The following is a 19,646-nucleotide window of genomic DNA, read 5'->3' on the forward strand; positions in this document are numbered from 1 at the left end:
AAGAAAGATTTAAAAAGAGAGAAGTTTGTAGTATTTGTTTTGGTTTTTTTTTTTTTCAAACTTTTGTTTTGAATTTTTTGGTTTTCATTTTTAAGTCTTTGATATTGTTTTTTTAATAACTATTTTATTTTCTTTTTATATTCACTTAATTTAATACTTTTTTATTTTTTAATTTTACTTTTAGATTTAGATTCATTTAATCTAAATATACTTGGCAAAAAATTTGTTGTATATTTTTTTTGGGAAAAAAAATAAAAAAATAATCATAATGATAATAATAATAATAATAGTAACAAAAATATATATATATATATATATAATAATGCTTGAATTTTTAAATTTTTTTACTAATATTTTACTTTTTAATTCTATTTAGATTATTGGATATTAGATTTTCATGTCAAAGTATAATTTAAATATAAAATATGAAGAAATTTTACTATCTTTATTCAATAAAATTGAGAAAATATGAAAACTCAAAAATTGAAAAACAAATTTAAAAAATAAAACCAACGAAAATATTTCTTATTTAGAATTTTGACATCATATATTGTTTATTAAAGTACTATGTAAAATATTGCGGTTCATAAAAAATAATCTAAACAAAAAGCAAGTGTATGAAGACAACCTGCAAAATTTTGAGAGTACAAATCTCTGTTTTAAAAATGCTTGTGTTTTTCTCTGTCTAGATTCAAACGAATGCATACAACTTTAATTAAAATTATTCATAGTGATTTGATGTATGATGAACAATTGTAAATGTTATGTATATTAGTATAAAAGTAGGCACAAGAAATAAGAAAGAGTAATTATTTTTTGTTCCACAATCATTATCAATGTAAAAAAATAGGAAGACGATTTTTTTTTTTTTTTTTGATAAGAAGGGAGGTGGTGTGTTTATATTTATATAGGACTCTTGAAAGTAGATATATTATTTTTGAATGTTCAACTTCAAAAATAAAGAGATAGTTGGTTTATATAGGACTTTTCATGACTTTCAGAAAATATGATAGATTTAAGAAGGTAAAATTGAGATTTAAAAAATAAAATAAAAAATATGATAAACTCTTCCCACTTTTATAATAGTAATGGATAATAGATATTATGAATATACAAATATTTAATGATTTGTTGACTAGGATTATTAGGACACTTGCTAAATAATAATAACAATAATAATCGTCAAATGAAGAAACTTGATTATTTGAATAAAGTAGATTTGTTTATTCCTATAGTATCTTTTATATAAGAGTAATTTCATTGGACTATAAATTTTAACAATTTCACTTAAAAAAATCTTTCTAAAGTGATCTGTTAAAAGAGTTGTCGAAAAACGTCATTGTCAAAATTGTGATAAATTTCACCCTTCAAAATAAATAAATAATAATAATAATCACTACAATATATAAGAGTTTTAGAGATTAAATTTTTTAGTCTCTAAAAATAAAAATTTTGTTGTAAAGATATTTAGGAACCAATTTCTATCGTCGTGACGATAGTCGCTAAAAGATCATCTCGAAAAGTAAAAAATAAGGCTTTTAGCGACAATTTTGAAAATGTCACTAATAAATATACTTTTAGGGACAAAATAATTTGGTCTCAAAATATTTTAATTTTTTTAGATAAAAAATTTGGTCCAAAAAACATAATAATTCATCACTAATCACTACAAGAAAATTGGGCTTAAAAGACAGAACTATTTGCGACGGCACACTTGCCGTCTCAAAAAGTCACTTTTTGCGACAGCAAAAAATGCCGTCTCAAAAAAGAAGAATATTTGCGACGGCACAATTTGCCATCTCAAAAAAACAGAACATTTGCGACAGCACCATTTGCCATTTCAAAAAAGCAGAGCGTTTGTGACGGCGCAATTTGCCGTCTCAAAAAAGGAGAGTATTTGCGACGGTATTTTCTGCCGTCGCAAATACTCTCCTTTTTTGAGACGGTATTTTCTGCCGTCGCAAATACTCTGCTTTTTTGAGATGGCAAATGGTGCCGTTGTAAATACTCTGCTTTTTTGAGACGGCATTTTCTACCGTCGCAAAAAGTGACTTTCATGTTTTTATTTTTAAATTTTTAAATATTTTTTTATATGCACCTTACTTAGATGTATCTAAAAAATAAAAAAAAATTATGAAAAAATATTTTTAAAAATTAATAAATACATAAAAATATATAAAAAAAATGTATTAAATTTTTGTATTTTTTGGTATTTAATGAATTTTTAAAAGATTTTTTTTATAATTTTTTTACTTTTTAGGTGTATTTATGTTAGGTGTGTCTAAAAATTAAAAAATTTACTTAAAATATTAAAAAAATTCAGTAAAAACAATATAACACGGAAAACAATAAAGTATAATTTTCTCAAAAGAGTTTTTGGAAAACTCTAACCTAGCATAGTGATTGTGGTTTTGAGACAGTATCATATATATACAGTCACAAAATGGTTTGAATAAATGCAACAATATTTTTCTGTTGTAAAAAAAATTAAAAAAAATTATGTCGTCTTACTCTTTTGATATAGCATTTCTCTTTTCATTCATTTTTTCATCTTCCTGTCTCTCTGTCTCTATCTATCTCTCTCTCTCTCTTCTCTTTATCTCTTTCAATCATCACTCTTCTTTCTCTGTCTGTCTGTCTTTTTCTCTCTCTCCTTTTCTCTTTGTGTCTCTCGCCTATCTCTCTTCTCTCTATCTCTCTCATCTGTCTCTCTCGCTCATCTCTCTTCTCTCTATCTCTCATTTCTTTTCTCTCTATCTTATCTTTCTATTTAATCTCTCTTCCTCTCTGTTTCTCTCTTTTTCTGTGTCTCTCTCTTGTTCATCTCTTTTCGCTCTATTTCTCTCTCTTTTTGTCTATCTCTCGCTCATCTCTTGTTTCTCTCTCTTTTTCTATCTCTCCCTCTATCTCTCTCTCTTTCTCTCTTTGTCTCTTTTTCTGTCTATCTCTCTCTCACTCATCACTCTTCTATCTCTCTCTCTCTCTGTCTGCTTGTCTATTTGTCTATTTCTCCCTCACTATGTTCGCCTTGTTCACTCTCTCCCTCTCATCTTCTTTATTTATCGAGTTCCTTCTCGATTTATCAATCCACTATAAGAAAATACACTTTTAGCAACCACTTTGTCTCTCTCTTGCTCATCACTCTGTCTTTGTCTCTCTCTCTATCTCTCTTCTTTATCTGTCCCTCACAAAATTAAAATATTTAAAAAATTGATTTGAATTAAGTTTTGAAAAGAGTTTTGAATTATTTGTTTGGTTATGAGTTCTGAAAAGTAATGATTATATTTTGAATTGAGTTTTGAAAAATGGATATAGAATTATGATTTGAAAGGTCAAAATAAACACCACACTTAAATCAATGGGTGGAATTATGACCACCACCACTACTGCCACTACTACTACCATTACTTCCCATCCACCATCGTTACCACTCTACTACCATCACTACCACTACTGCTACTACTACTACCATTACCTCTCCTCCAGCACCGCCACATCATCTCATCTACCACTACTACAACTTCACCACTAATCTTCTTCGCCACCACCACCACCACCGCCACTTCATCTCCTCTACCACTACTACAACTTCACCACTAATCTCCTTCGCCACCACCACCATCTCTTGTCCACCACATTCACTACTACTGCCACTCCCTCTCCTTTGCCACTTCCATTTTAGTAACAAAAAAAAAAAAAATGGGCCGCAGAAAAATATTTTTCATTGACCGCAAAAAATTAACTTTATTTTAATGGAAAATATTTTTCATTAAAATATTACCCTTACTTCTACCAAAAAAAAAAAATCATTAAAATAAAAATGAAACAAATAAATTTTCAACCTTAGTAACTAAAAAAAATAAAAAATAAATTTTTTTTTCATTACCCCTACTCATCACTCTTTGTCTTTCTATCTGTGTGTGTGTGTCTCTCTCTCTCTCTCTCTCTCTGTGTGTGTGTGTCTCACACTGTGCTCGCATTGCTCACTCTCTCTATCCCCTCTTATTGATTTACCGATCTCCCTTTCGATTATAGATCTTTTTTTTTCTCTTTCTCTCTCTCACTCATCACTCTTCTCCCTGGCTCTATCATCTCTCTTTGCTCTCTATCTCTCTTGCTCATCTTTCTTCTTCTTCTCTCTCTTTCTCTTTCTATGTCTCTCTCTATATCTCTTGTTCATCTCTTTTTGTTGTTTCTCTCTCTCTCTCGTTGTCTATTCTCTCTGGCTCTCTTATCTCTCTTGCTCATCTTTCTTGTCTCTCCTTCTCTCTCTATACCTCTTGTTCATCTCTTTTTGCTGTCTTTTTCTCTCTCTTTCGCTCATCTTGTTTCTATTTTTATTTTTATTTTTATTTCTTTCTCTCTCTCTCTCTCTCCCTCATCTCTCTTCTCTCTCAATCGTTCATTTCTCTCGTTCACATTCATCTTTTTCTCTAAGCCCATTGTTGTTGAAAAACAAAAAATTCAAAAAATGAAATGGGTCTCCCTCTCTCTCTTTTTGTCTCTTTCTTTCTGTGTCTCTCGCTCATCTCTCTTTTCTCTCTCTTTCACTCATCTCTCTCAAAAAATGAGTTTACGTTGGTTTTTAAACATAAATCTAAAAATTTGACTAACAATATTTTTTTAATTAATTGTTTTTTCAAATATTTTTTTAAATATTTTTTTTTCAAATAAATTTTTTTCAATTAAAATTTGTATGATCTCATTGTCATAAATAATAAAAAAATAAATATAAATATTTTAGGCCTGGATAAACATGTTTTTTAGTTTATGTTTTTAATTTTTTAAAAATATTTTGTTCAAACGCATTTGTAATTTATATTTTTCTAAAAATAAACAAAAATCAATTTATAAAATTTTTGTAAACATAAATTAAAAATATAAATGTGTGTGAGTGATTTTCTGATCACACTGCCCGTTTAGTAATTAGCTAGAGAGCACTGGTAGAATAGATGGCTTCAGTTAACCTATAACAGAAAGAGAAGGCTCCGGCGGTGGCTCTTTCACCAGGGGGCACTTCGACGATCAAGTCAGTACATCTCTCAAAGATAATCAAGTGCTAAACTCACTGCTCAAAGCATAAATTGCGTACCTTAGACCCACGGGGGTGTCTCTCTTTTATAGTTTACTCAATCCTAGTCCCACTAAAAGCCTGACTTCTATAGACTCCAATTCAATACTTACTTTGGACTCTTCAAGAGATAAAGATAAACTCCCTAAGAGTTTTATCCTCATCTTGACTAAGTCTCCTCTTCATTCTAGGACTCTTATCCCTTATCCGTTTATCTCGGATCCCGATATCTTCGGAGATAACCTCGGCAATGCCGAGATAACCTCGGCATAATGACCAGGACACGTGGCACCTCGGCTGACACATCGGCGTCACCTTGCCACGTGTTGGTACTCAGAAAATATATCCTCACAAAATGTTATCAAACCTACCTTAAGGCCAAGTTTGGAAAGACTAAATAAGTGCACTTTTTGTCTTTTTAGACTAAAAAGTTGAGGTTGAAAATATGAATGTTTGGGTTAACTTTTTGACTTTTTATGGAAAAATGTGTAATAAAAAATTGTAAAAATTGATTTGTAGGAGAAAATTAGAATTGGGAGTTGTGCAGCCGTAATTGTTGACTTTTGGTGAATAATGATAACTTTTTAACTTTTTGAGTAACTTTTTGACTTTTTGACTTTTTGGAGTGTTCCCAAACTTGGCCTAAATTTTCATCTGAGCCAGTTATGCTTGATGTGGCGGAAAAAAAAAAAAGCACAAAATCTGATTCCCGCTCGTTTTTCCCCCCTTCAACCAAAAATCCCCAAATCTCAAATCCCTAATTTTTGAACCAAAAATCCCCATCTCTCTCTCGCGACTGTGAGCACGGCAGATGATGGCGTTGAGCGACGGGGTTAAGGAGCCTCACTCTTTTGTTTCTCACTCCGTTGGCTTTCCCTCTGCTGCTCTTATTCTAGTGGCGAAGGAGCTGCTCAGGGACCACCGCAGCCATTAATAGCAAGCTCGAAGCTCGAAGCTTCAAGAACATCAGTTCGCTCAGATTCGTATGATTGAAGAGACTCTCCGATTCGCCGGTGTTCCTGGTGCGGTCTAATTTCTTATATCTTTCTGTCTATCTGAATATATTTTGATGATTTCATTTGATTTCATTTTATTTAAATAAACAAGACATTCTTATATTTTGCAATTGTTTTGTTGAATCCACGATGGAATGAGAAGGTGATTACATCTGTGGCGGGTGGATTTTGCTGCATTCGTTCTTGGCGCAAAATCCCTTGGACTTTGTCTGTCGAAGCCCTAGGTCACAGCTCTCTCTCTCTCTCTCTTTCTCTCTCTGTATTTCCTAAAATCTAGTATATATTTTGGTCTATTTTCTGAGCTTTATTCCGGTTATGCTTGTGTTTATATATAGAAGTTGAATTCTGAGCCTTATTCAAGTGTTCATGTTTGTGATAGTTTTTCCTCTTTGTGCTGAAAAGGGGTTGCTAGAGAACATGGACAAGGATAGAATCAAAAGGCTCGTAAGGTTGAAACCTCCAACTGAAGTCTGAAGCAGAATCTTCTCACCCCCTCTTATCTATTGAAAGAGGACGGTTGGGTCAAGGCTGTGTATCATTTTTGCATCTCATGGTTGGTGTATTCTGAAACTCCATGAACTTTTCTGTTCCTATGTATGATTTTCTGGTGTTTAGAAACAATTATTGCAATGCTCTTTTGTGTGTATTTCTCACTTCAGAACCTGAATTTGGGCTGATGCTCTATTTTAATGTATGTTTCTATGAAATACCGTGATCGTATTGTTTAAGAATTTGGACTCTATGAATTGGGATGTTTCTTCTGTATTTAAACCACTTCCACTGTAACCTTAACATCCATGACTTCCTAGAATGGAGCAGAATATTTTAGTACTAGTTAGAGGCTGCAGCTATTGCCAAAGCATGGGAGGTTCAAAACAAGTGCTTTGACCAGTTGTGCAGCACAACTGATTGAAGCACTGGTTGTAATAACCTCTCTGGCTTCAGCTATAGTCATGGCTTTATTTAGAGCATACTCTTTATACATAAGCCATCCGAACCATTTATAGAGATTTCTAGAAGGCCTAAGCATGACTCCCCTGTGGAAATATGTTTTGCCTCACATAGAATTGTCTGCATGACTTTTTACTTTTTGAAAGAACAATCTGATTTCTTAACAACATCAAACTTGGTACAGGAAGGTTGCACTTTAGACATTATTTTACTAGATTGTAGAACTCTAGGTAGGTAAGTTATTGAAATTTTGTGGTATTATGGGTAGATTAGGTGTAGTGGACATCTCAAGTATTGAAGATTTTCTGCACTTTTTATCATGTACAACTGGAACCACTGAAAAGTAAAAAATTTGATTAAATTTCTTTTCTCCTAATTTGTAGCTATTCATGATGCCAATTTACTCTTTATGACTTGTATATCTTAATCATTTTGAAATGCACAACTTTTGCCACTATATATAGATGCATGCAAGTAATCTTGGCCATATGTTTCAGAACCAGTGTTTAGTGTGGTATTAATAGAGTGAGTTATGTTGTTTTCAGAACCAGTGTTTTGTGTATACGTGTTTATATATGTGTGTGTGTGTGTGTGTGTGCCTCTATCATAAAGAATAAACCAAGAAGCAATTTTACATTGCAGAATCCTTTCAGCCCCCATATGCAAGACCATTCTCTATTATTTTCTTTCCCCTTTGTCTTCTTTTCTTTGTCTTAAAAAAAAAAAAAAAAAAAAAAGAACCATGAAAGCCCCAAAGCATTCCATGTGTTAGCTTTTTCCCTTCTGATTTTCTTTCTTCCTATCCTTTTAAATTTCTAAAATTTCGACACTTTCGAGACGTGATTGGAGGAAAGGTGTGACATAGATTGGAACTTTGTTCCTTATCTGATGATTCCACTTGTATAAGCTCTGCTTTTTCATTCTAGTTAAAATCCACCCCTCTTCCGCAGCACGAAAAAAATGAATAAAAAAGAAGGAATAAACATAAAATATATGATCTCAAGGATTGGGTTCCATAGTTCCTACTTGGCAGAAGCGTTATAAATTTGAGCCAACTTCATTGTGCTTAAGTTCACATGATTACAAAATGTTCTATCAAAACAATTTTCACATGTTCTTACCATCAAAAGTGGTAATTTTTAATTCACAGACCTGAAATGTTGGACCAAAATTGATCATCTATGTCCTCAACATTTTTTGTAATGGTTACTGCTAATCTTTATAACCTGAATGCATTCACTTATCAAGCCCTTGTATGTAACCTTATATAAGCAGGTGGAATGAGAGATTTGTTTGGTAGTTCTCATGATGCATCTGGTGGAAATGTTGTTCCAGCAATACCTAGCCTTGATAGGATCAGGCATGAAGCAACTGATAGTGGCCGTGGGAGGCATATCCTAGTCAGGAGGCAACTATTTTCTCCCGAAGAAGGATTTAACGGGCCATTTGTTGGAAGGCACTTTGATGACCACTACTTTTATGACGACAGTTCACATGGGATAAAACGACCATTTTTCGTGACAGTAAGCTGGACTTCATTTAAATTTCTTTTTTTGTTGAAGTATTATTGTTTTGAGATTTCTGTCAGTGTCGCACATAATGTAACTTGTTTACATGTTTTTTTTTTTGGCATTAAGAACCATGATCCTGATTACATGGAGCCTAGCAGACTTAGACCTCGATTAGATTATTCTGATCTAGCAGCTCACGCACATCGCTATCAAGGTATGGATTTTGTGCCCAATGTTCCTTTTTCCCTACTTGTTTGTATGGATTTTTTTTTATCAGATTGCTCATGCTCATGTCTCTTTTTGTTTTAGATTCTTTTGGAGCTGGCAGCAGTCTCTACTCACACGATTATTATGGCTCTGATGTGAGCACTCATGGCTTACTTTATGTTTATTGGTTCACGTCTTACACTTTACCATACTTTTGATATTCTACCTTCTGTCATGTTACAGTATGGTGAAGACTCATATTCATCTTTTCATGGGAATGATCACCCATATGGAGGTGGCTATTACTACTAGATTTGAGAGGCTTTGGTAATTCAAATGTCCTACATTCCTAATTTTACTGCTGGCTGCAATATTGTTCTATTAATGTTTCTAAGGCTCTTGCAGGTGGACCAGGGATGGTGGGATGGACATCACTCAATGGTGGATTGAGGACATCACTGCAATTTTACTTATTGTGGAATGCAGGCGTGTGAAGATTATGACAAACTTTTATTTTTGTAACCCACGGAAGAATTATGACGAAAACTTTTGTTTTTGATTTACGTTATTTAGATTTGTGAATAACATTATATATGTATTATGCAACATTATGTAGTGAGATAATTTTGCTGATGTGTTGTAATGAATGGAAGAATATTTTAATTATGGATGAATTTTTATTTATATACTGGACTTTTTATATTATTATGTAATTATCATTTTTTTTATAGTTATTTTTCATTTATTACAGGTCATTTTCATATTTTTAATAATTTTATTACATTTATTTTTTTTTATTTTTTGAGACAGCACCACACACACCGTCTCAAAAGAAAAATGGAACCAGGTTTTTTTGCGACGGCAGTAATGCTGTCGCAAAATATAGTGGAATTAGTTGAAACGGAAGACCTTTAGCGACTGTATTATTTGCCGCCGCCAATAATACTTTAGCGACGACATCAGGTGCTGTCTCAAATAACCCTTTAGCGACGGTATTTTTGCCGTCGTAAATAACCTTTTTAGCGACGGCAACATAGTGCTGTCTCAAAAAATCTCAGATTTTCACGCATTAATGCCGACAGCATTTTTCCGTCGCAAAAAAAAGGCGACGGCGTTATACCGTCGCTAAACCCTTTTGTAACTTCCTTTGTTGAGACCCCCCACTTGCCGTCGCTAAAAGTTAGTTGCCGTCGCAAAAAACCTTTTGAGACGGCATTTTGGGTATTTGTGACGGCATTTTGCCATCGCAAAAAAGCAATTTTTTTGTAGTGAATGTTTAATTTTCGTTACTAAAAATATAATAACGATACTTTTCGCAACAAAAACATTTAGTCCCTAAAAAATATTTGTCCCTAAATTTTGATCTCCAAAACTTTAATTTTTTATAGTGAATCTTAAATCAACTCAATTCATCTAAGAAACAATGATTATAAATAAGTAATGATCCTAATAATATTTTAAAATTGTTGCATCCCAAATTATGCCTTTAGCCATTAAAAGAATGACTAATAAAGTTACTCTATGAGAGAGATTTCAAAACTTTCTTAAATAGCTAGTTTCATTAGATTGGAAGGAGAAATTTTAGTATCCAATAGGGTATGATGTGGTATTATCTTTCATTAATCATAAATATTGTAGATCTTATTATCAAAACCAATCATAATAATAGAAGGTACCACATATTTTTTTAACGGCAATCAATGGTGTCATGTAGAAAGTACCACATGACATATATCTTATCCACATATAAAAATTACTGTGGGAAGATTACAATTCAGTATGGAAAACCGAAAGGTGTTATGAATTGGTGATATTTTTTTAGGTTCAAATCTTGATTATGTTTAACATTTAAAAAAAAATTCTACCAATTTATAAATCTTTACCCTAATTTTTCAGTGATAAGATTTAGTATTTCCCCTTATTAGATTCTGCCCCTATCTAGCCAGTCATCTTATTAAAATTACATTTCAGGAATGTTTTCAAAAAGTATTACACATTAGTGAAAAAATTTATAATTTTAATTATTAATATTTATAATATTTATTTTTTTTTGTTAATAAATTTTTTTGACTGCCACTAATGTGTAATTCCGCCTTAAACTTATGATTTATAGAGAGATATGCAGATGGCTTGCGTGTCCAAACTGAGAGTTGTTAGTTCACCCTATTATCCCTTTGATAGGAGCCAGCAAGAATGTGACTTGACATTTAACAGTTCAATTATTGAAAGCAACTTATGGATCAACACGGCCGTTCTAATTGGTAGGGAGTTACTCCTCCACTTTTTACCATTCAAGCAAAAAATTCGCGGTGGAACGGTTAGTTTTTTTCAATTTGACTTAAAAAAGTGGATCTTAAGAAGTTTTTGGGGGTAATGTTTTAAAAATCGGACCAGTGAGCGAATTAGAAAAGGGACTGAGTAGACGGGTCGCCGGTTCAACCATCGAGTCAAAACAGTAAAATTGTGAAGTCATAATTACATCATAAATATATTTAAATATATATATATATATATATTAAAAATGTAAGTATAAAAATGAAAAAAAAAATTAAATTAAACAAAATAATAGAATTTTCAAAATATTTGCAAGATGAGTATATATATATATATATATATTTATTTTTGCAAGATGAGTGCCATAATAGATAATCAAAAAAATTAGTTCACCAAACCATTAACTAACAACTATGAAATCATAAATTTATTATAAAAAATATTTATGAATTTTTAAAAATATTTAGTGCTATATTGCTATTCCATCATTGACTTTTCTTTGCCTCAATACTTTTTGTTTTGTTTGGACATGATAATGACTATAAAAATAAACATTAAACAACTTACGAAAAATAACGGCAAAAAAGGGAAGCAAAAGAGTCAGAAACAGAGTACCAGAGAAGGGAAAATAAAGATGAAGAAAACTGGCTGGTTCTATTAAAACCCAGTTCGGGTCGCCAAGTTTGACGGTTGAATCGGCAGTTCTTCCGATTCTTTCATTTTACACCGATTTTGAACTATGTCTGGATTTAGAAGGTGTTTTGGATCGACACAAGGTCCGATCTCTGGTCCAATCGGCTGGTCCGGTCTAGTTTCTAAACATTACTTCAGGATGTCCTGGACATTAAAAAAAAAAAAAGAACAAAAAAAGAAAATTATGGATCAACATCCCAATAGGAAAAGTAGCTTCAATGGGTTTTCATAGCCACAAATTTGGCATCTTCTAAAAGGTGAATCAATATAAGGTTCACATGCATGGTGTCACAACCATAAATTAAAATTTTAAAAATAAATTTTTTTCAGAACAAAATAATTTTATTGTAAAAAATGTCATTTGTATTTTTAGCGAAAAAAATTAAATATTTAGTGATAAATTATTATCTTTTAGGATTAAATTTTTTATCTCAAAGGTTTTGGGAACAAATTATTTTGTATTTAAAAGTGTATTTATTTTCGACATTTTTAAAATTTTGTTGTTAGAAGTCATTTTTCTTACTTTTTGGGACAAACTTTTAGCAATTATCTTTCCAATGGCAGGAATTAACCCTCAAATTTTTTTTTTCTTTCTTGTTTTTGTTTTTTGCAACAAAGCATTCACTTTTAAATATTAAAAATATTTAGTTCCTAAAACTCTTATTTGTTGTAGTGTCCACTATTTGGTTTTGGGTTTTCTATTTTTTATAAAAAAAAAATTTGTCTTTAGTTAGTATGTTTTTATATTTTAATCTACTTTTTATTTTTATATTCACATCATCTAAACAAACTTAGAAAGCAACATATTTATGAAAAAAATTTAAATTTTTTTATTGAATATAAAAAGTGTGAAAAATAAAAAAATACATATTTTTTAATTATTTTTGTATGTAGTAAAAAAAAATTAAATTTCTTTACAAATATTTTAATTTTAGGTATATCTAGATTAAATACATTTAAAAAGTAAAAAAAAAAAAAAAAAAAGAGGAGAAATTTCATTGCAGTGGAAGTGTTGAAAAATAATTACAAATAAGTGATAATTTTTATAAATATTGATAATTAAAAACTTAAATTATTTTAAGAATTTGTAATAATTTTTTGAAATTAACACTGATTAGTAATTTTCTCAAAAAAAAAAAATTAAAATATAATTTTTTACCACAGAAAAAATAAAATAAAATAAAACAAAAAAAATAATTTTAAAAATTAAACCAAATAAAGTAGCTTGCCAATGCTTTGTTTATGCGGAGATCTACGGTTAGGAGATGGTGTGGTTGCTTGGTGGGAGGCACATTAGTCATTGTTGTGTGGTAATTGAGCTTATTTTGAAATTTATTTTAATAATCCAAACTGTTTACCTTTTAAGGTACAGTGAGTATAACATGTTTGTAAAAAATTAAATTAATCGGATATTAATAACCCTTTCATTTTGTATTTATAAAAATAAATAATAAATATGATTTGAAATATAAAACTGAATATAAATGTGATTTGAAGTATTAATATCATGACAATGCGATTTTAACATATCTTCAACAATTAGCTAGATACGGAAATGAATATTAAAACAAGAAGTAAAAGATTTTGATTATGTGAATTTTTTTTTTTGAACAGTTTAAACTATCCACTTGTACATCATATCTAAAGTAGGTCATAACTAAAATATAAAAAAATCAAAAAATCTTATAAATAATTATCACAAGTTTCATAGTCAAGTTCATTACAAAATCTCATAATTAAAGCATATGATACACACTCTTTTTTTATTATTATTTATTATATTTTTTTTATGATTTGGTATCAACCATCCCATAGATGAGGCTGTATTATTGAATTCTTCAAGTCTAAATCAAATGATTAATTGACTTCTTTACTCCAACTATTTTCTTTACGAAAATGTGTTTGTTCACAACAACTATTTTGATTTGGGGATGATTTTATAAACCACTGCATGATTTTATAAACCCCGCATGAGAAACTCATAATGCCAAACCAACCGGAAAAAAAAAAAAAAATGTGAGTCATTTGGTCCAAATTCAATAGCCATGATGTTGATTTTTTTTTTTTTTTAGTTTATGTACTTGCAAATTGTCTCTTGGACAGGTGCATCTATTTTTATGATTCCATTTGAAAAGCATTTACTTCCTCCATCCATATACATGTGCTTCATAGGAGATTGGTATTTTTTTTCACAGAAGTACACTCTATGAAACAAGGATAAAGCAAAAGGAAAACCATTACCACGACAATGTTCAAAACATATAGGGGATTCTTATAGAATAGGAGTACTGGTACTAGTATATATATATATATATATATGTCGAAATGATAAAATTTAAAAAAAATATCTCGGCCCAAGCCCTCTAAGTGATCCTATCTAGGGTCATTTGGCTGCTTTGCCGAATCAAGTCTTGCCCTTATCAAATCCTTTTCACTGGCTCCCTTGCTTTCACTTGTATTCATTATGTGGAAGGTAATCCAGAGGCACACACCTTTGAACACTATATATGTTCGGTTGGTTCACTCTGTATAGTTGTCCCTTAACTTGGTTTGACCCAACCATCCTTTCAAGTACTGTCCCCATACACTAAATTAACATATACTTGACAAATAGCATTGAGTCTTTTATTTATTTGTACATTACACACATGTTAATATACTCTTAGTTTAATTTTTCTATTACCTATATAAAACGGAAGAAAGAAAAAAAAATTGCAGAACATAAATTAAAAACCATTAAGGATTCAATTCTATACATGAAAACTATATGAATTTTAACTATACAAAATAAGTGTATACATACATTGATCATGATAGTATAAAAACCTCTTTTGAGAAAGAGAAACCTTGAATAGAAGACTTTGATCTTCAAGTTCTTTATTTGTCTAAGATCTTCAAATAACTTTTCTCTCTAGGCAATGTGAGCGTTCTTATGGTGACAACTTGAGTTTTTGTGATGGAGAGTGTGGTTTGGGACCTTACACTATTTATACTAGCATTCTTCCTATCAAAGAATCCATTCATTCGATGAACTTCATTAAATAGATTAATGTATCTTCTACATTCATAATACATAATGCATCTTCTATATTAATGAACTCAGTAGATAGATTAATGTATCTTCTATATTGATAATAGATACAAAATGCATCTCTAAGATTCATTCATAATGAATCTATCACATTCAATGCATCGACACTATCTCCATTATACATTATGTATATATAGGTGTCAATGATTAGTCACTATCTAATTGATGTACATATATCTTGCTTAATGAGATGAATCTAATATAATCATGTATAAGTCACATTAAGCCATATTTAGAAAAAAATTCTTACAATAGACATATATGTAGGTGAGGATATATAATATATTCATAGCCAGCCACTGTTGGCATCTATATATATCCCTTGCACTAACTAGCACTACAACAAAATGCATGTTTGGCGACTAAAATTGGCGACCAAATCAATTTTAGTCGCCAAAAACAACAGATTGGGCGACTAAAAACCTAATTTAGTCTGCATTGATTGAATCTTTTTAGCTACTAAGTTATTTTAGTCGCCATATAGTCTTATTGGCGACCAAACTTAGTTTTAGTTGCTGTTTGTTACAATTTTTACGCTACTAAAATTTGATTTAGTCGCGTATAATAACATTTTGCGACAAAACATTTTTGTCGCCCAAAAATGGGCTTATTTTTGATGAATTTTTTACGACCACAGCTAAGTTAGTCGTTGTATATTAAATATTGCCGATAAAATTTTGAATTTAGTAGCCAAATAGGATGCTTTTGGCGACCAATTTTTAGTCACTGTTAAGGATATTTGGCGACAAATAATCATTTAGCCGCTAAAGCTTCAAAATTTTTTTAGAGGAAAACTCATTAATATTGGCGCCCAGTATCTATATTACACAGACACTTTTTTGTTTTGTTTTGTCTCACACACCAACATAAGTCGATACCAAACCCGTCGCTCACCACCGCCGATCATCACCATCGCTGGCCACCGGCGCTCGCCACCACGACCACTGCAAATCGGCTCCACCACTGATTACATGTATGTGTTTGTCGTCTCTCTTCCTCTCTGTCGATCTGGGTCTATCTGTTTGTATCTGTTGCTCGCTGTCTCTCCCATCTCCTTCTCTCACGATTTCTGTAGGGTTTTGACATGTTTTTTTCTTTCATTTTCCGTTTATTTCGTAAACAATTTTTTAGGGTTTTTTCTGATTTCATAAATGAGTTTGGTTGAAATTTCGGATTGTGGATTTTGGATTATCGATTTTGGATTGTTCAACTATATCACCAAATGTGCCTCTATTTCAAGAATATTCCAAACTAACCCTATATATATGCATGCAGAGGTGAGAAATGTAATTAATGTTTTAGCTTATTTTGTGTGTTAGTGAGAGGACCTGAGACCACAAGGAGAAAGCCTCTGCAATCTAAGTAAGCTAAGGAGATTAAAAGGACATTCCAGTTCCCTTCTGGTGTGCTTTTTAGAGATTGAAGGTACCTTTCTTTGAAAAAAATTCACTCCAATTTGCTTATAATTTTTTTTTTGTTTGCTCTGATGATTAAAATCCAGTTTATGTTGTTCCCACCATTTAGAACAACACATGTTTTGAATGTAATCAAACACTCAAATTTAGAGTAATAGGAAAAATAATTTATTAGTTGGTTACATTTGATGTGTTCATTGAGAATGAAAATCAAACAAGGAAGTATTCTCCATTGCAGGTGTTTGTAAGGCACTTATTGGGGAAATTAAGCTTCTTAATTTTTTTTTGGTTTTATATATGTCTATAAATATATGAAAATGGTTACATCTTAAATTATCAAACAAGACACTTTATCATTAATCTTAAACTCATGACAAATTAGAAAGAGGGCAAACATGCATTCAGTGGATACAAAAATTGTCCCGTCCTACAATACACCACTTTACTTCTCTCAATCAAGACAGGAAAAAAATGCCTCTTCATCATAAGTATTTTGATTGTGAACGTTAGATATCTTATAAATTTAAAATAAAAATAATATCATCCAAAAATTACAAGTACATTATAAAAAACTAGAGAGAGCCCCAATCATTTTTAAACATCTACAATTTTTACATACACTAGCAGCACTTGGACGGGGTAGTGGCGGCCATCCTACTATAACCTGCTGCTCATTCAATACTCCATCTCATCCACTATGGATTTAGTAGTAGTATATGGAAAAATAAAAATAAAATAACAAAAGTACTAAACAGAGGATATAACTAAGATTTACATTCAAAGTAGTGGCAATCATTAAAAAAACTAGGAGTCTAGTCACTCAAATTTCACAGATGTACCTGATGATGATAACTTCCATTCTGAATGCAGAGGCTGTTGGCCACCAAAAAGTCACTAACCAACCCAACATTAGCTTCATCAAAATTCAGATTAAGTGAATGGCCCAAATTAGGAGGGCATGGCCCAGATTTGTGTATTATATATGCCCCTGAATCTTCAAATATCATTATGGGAGTGTGTCCATTTAATTATCTTCAGTTGCATACTCTATTTGTGTCCATTTAAAAGAGTCTTGAATACACTCTTATTTGTGAATCATGCATAAAAATAGTATTGAATACACTAATATTTGGAGGTGTTAGTTTCACATATGGAAAATAGCATCTGCTGATTGTATCTTCAATGGGAGTCGCACCAACTAGACTTTTTTTGGGTCTTTGTTCTTTGTGATTTGTGCATAACAGCCAAATTAATGTATAAAGCAATTACTTTATTTTTTAAATGTTTCAAAACTTTAAAATTTCATTACTTTTGTTTTACCCATCTGATTTTCATAAAATTTATGTTTACAAAATATATTTGCTGAGATCTATTCAAGTCCAATCTATATTGAATATCAAATTTAATTTCTCTTTAAATTTGGTTACAATTATATGTCTCCCTCTAAGATGACTTCACATAGAATTGTGAATGTATGTCACATTTGCGTATGAATACATGCCAAGTTACTAGTGAAATTAGCTAACTATATGCAATTGAAAAATAGGCAAGACATCCCGATCTGTTATTACTATTTTGTTCACTTCAAAAAGCAATGCTAATCGAACCCCTAAACTTACTTAAGCTCTCTTCCATTACAGAGTATTTTTCCAAGTTGCCGTCCATTCCCAGGTTCATCTTTGCTTGATGTGTACTATTCTAATAATGGGTAAGAGTTGGATGATGATAAAAGATAGGCTAAAAAGTAAAGAGTATCTAGAAGGTGTTCAGTCATTTATTGAGTTCGCTATGAAGAATTTAGGGCCGCAGGATGAAATCCGTTGTCCTTGTGTTGATTGCTTGAACGACACGAAATTTAGTCGACACGTTGTACGGTTGCACTTGATTCGAAGAGGAATCGCATGTTCTTATCGAACTTGGGTCCACCATGTTTCCATGTTTCGTGCTCATCCTACTATGCGAAACGATGATACTAAAAGCAACCGAGCTAGAATGACAACCAATCATGAAAATGTGGGTGAACTTCCAACCACGTTAGAAGAGATTTACATGAGTGGTCTCATGGATGATCATATCGACGAAGAACGTACTAGTTCGGAGAGGCACAATTTGTTGAAGTTCATGAAGTTGTTGAATGATGCTCAACGCAAAGTATATCCAGAGTGTGAAAAGTTCTTCATCTTATCCTTCGTAATTAAGATGCTTCATGTGAAGGTGTATAATAAATGGAGCAACAAATCTTTCAATATGGTTATGCAAGTTTTCAAAGACATTCTACCAAAGTGTGATGAAAATGTTCCATGGACCCTTTATGAAGCGAAAAAATTCTTACAAGAATTGGGTTTGGGATATGAGGCCATTCATGCATGCAAGAATGATTGTACTTTATTTTGGAAGGACAACGCCACATTGGGGAATTGCCCTATATGTAAGGAGTCTAGATACAAGTTGAACGACAAGGTGGTTACAAAAATTCCACACAAAATACTGAGGTGCTTTCCTTTGACACCGAGGTTGAAGAGATTGTACATGTCGAAAAAAATAGCCGCATATATGAGATGGCACAAAGATAAACGTGTGGATGATGGAGTATTGCGACATCCAGCTGATGGTGAGGCATGGAAGGACTTTGATAGGCTGCATCCTATGTTCTTTGCGGATCCTCGGAATGTAAGGCTAGGGCTTGCCACGGATGGTTTCAATCCATTTGGAAATATGAGTACATCGTACAGCATGTGGCCCGTAATCTTAATGCCTTACAATCTACCCCCATGGAAGTGTATGAAAGATCCATTTGTCATGATGTCATTGCTTATTCCCGGACGATCCGCACTTGGAAGAGACATCGATGTTTACTTGCAACCATTAGTAGAACAGTTAACTAATCTGTGGGAGCATGGTGTGCAAACATATGATGCCTCAAACTGCCAAATATTTACAATGCATGCAGCAGTCATGTGGACCATCAACGACTTCCTTGCATATGGTTCCTTGTTTGGTTGGAGTACAAAAGGTTACATGGCCTGCCCTAATTGTAACATGGATGCTGTTGGAGATTTCCTAAAAGCTTCAAAACTTTAATTATTTTTATTTATTATTATATTTTATTATTTATTTATTTCCTTTTATAGTCTTATTTATTTGAATTTTAAATATGTGTTTGGTTTAAAAAGGAATAGGTGTGTCTGTTCCTAACAGACACCATAGATCCTTTTTATATAGGACTCTATTATTAAGAAAAGGTATATAGCGTACTCTGTTTTCTCTCTCTCCTTCTTCTCTTTACAATATTTTATATTTCTGGGCAATTGATACATTCTTGGCAAATTCTTCTGGTGCAACTGTGTATTGTATCAGATCATGTAAAGTTTTTGGGTTGTATCTTGGAGTCGTTTGTGATCATTAGAACCTGCACGG

General features: G+C 31.8%; 2 protein-coding genes across 5 annotated transcripts; both read left to right on the forward strand.

Moving 5' to 3' along the window:
* Positions 1-5,736: 5,736 nt before the first annotated feature.
* On the forward strand, positions 5,737-9,440 carry LOC114306396 (uncharacterized). Of its 4 annotated transcripts, none has more exons than XM_082866936.1 (8): positions 5,737-6,093; positions 6,230-6,311; positions 6,490-6,640; positions 8,311-8,561; positions 8,676-8,763; positions 8,859-8,911; positions 9,000-9,083; positions 9,152-9,440. In XM_082866936.1, exons 4-7 carry the CDS (start codon positions 8,319-8,321, stop codon positions 9,066-9,068), a joined length of 453 nt encoding a protein of 150 aa, XP_082723062.1. In that variant the 5' UTR covers positions 5,737-6,093; positions 6,230-6,311; positions 6,490-6,640; positions 8,311-8,318; the 3' UTR covers positions 9,069-9,083; positions 9,152-9,440. The 4 variants fall into 4 exon arrangements, 3 of the variants coding, with proteins under 3 accessions (XP_082723062.1, XP_082723061.1, XP_082723060.1); XM_082866935.1 differs by having other exon boundaries at positions 9,162-9,440; XM_082866934.1 differs by having other exon boundaries at positions 8,314-8,561; positions 9,162-9,440.
* Positions 9,441-17,933: 8,493 nt separating this feature from the next.
* LOC145824233 (uncharacterized) lies at positions 17,934-19,310 on the forward strand. Its single transcript, XM_082923858.1, has 2 exons — positions 17,934-18,479; positions 18,627-19,310. Exons 1-2 carry the CDS (start codon positions 17,934-17,936, stop codon positions 19,308-19,310), a joined length of 1,230 nt encoding a protein of 409 aa, XP_082779984.1.
* Positions 19,311-19,646: the final 336 nt, after the last annotated feature.

This window comes from Camellia sinensis, chromosome 4 (genome assembly GCF_055761805.1).
Source record: "Camellia sinensis isolate YWXY chromosome 4, ASM5576180v1, whole genome shotgun sequence".
In the NCBI taxonomy this organism is placed as follows: Eukaryota; Viridiplantae; Streptophyta; class Magnoliopsida; order Ericales; family Theaceae; genus Camellia; species Camellia sinensis.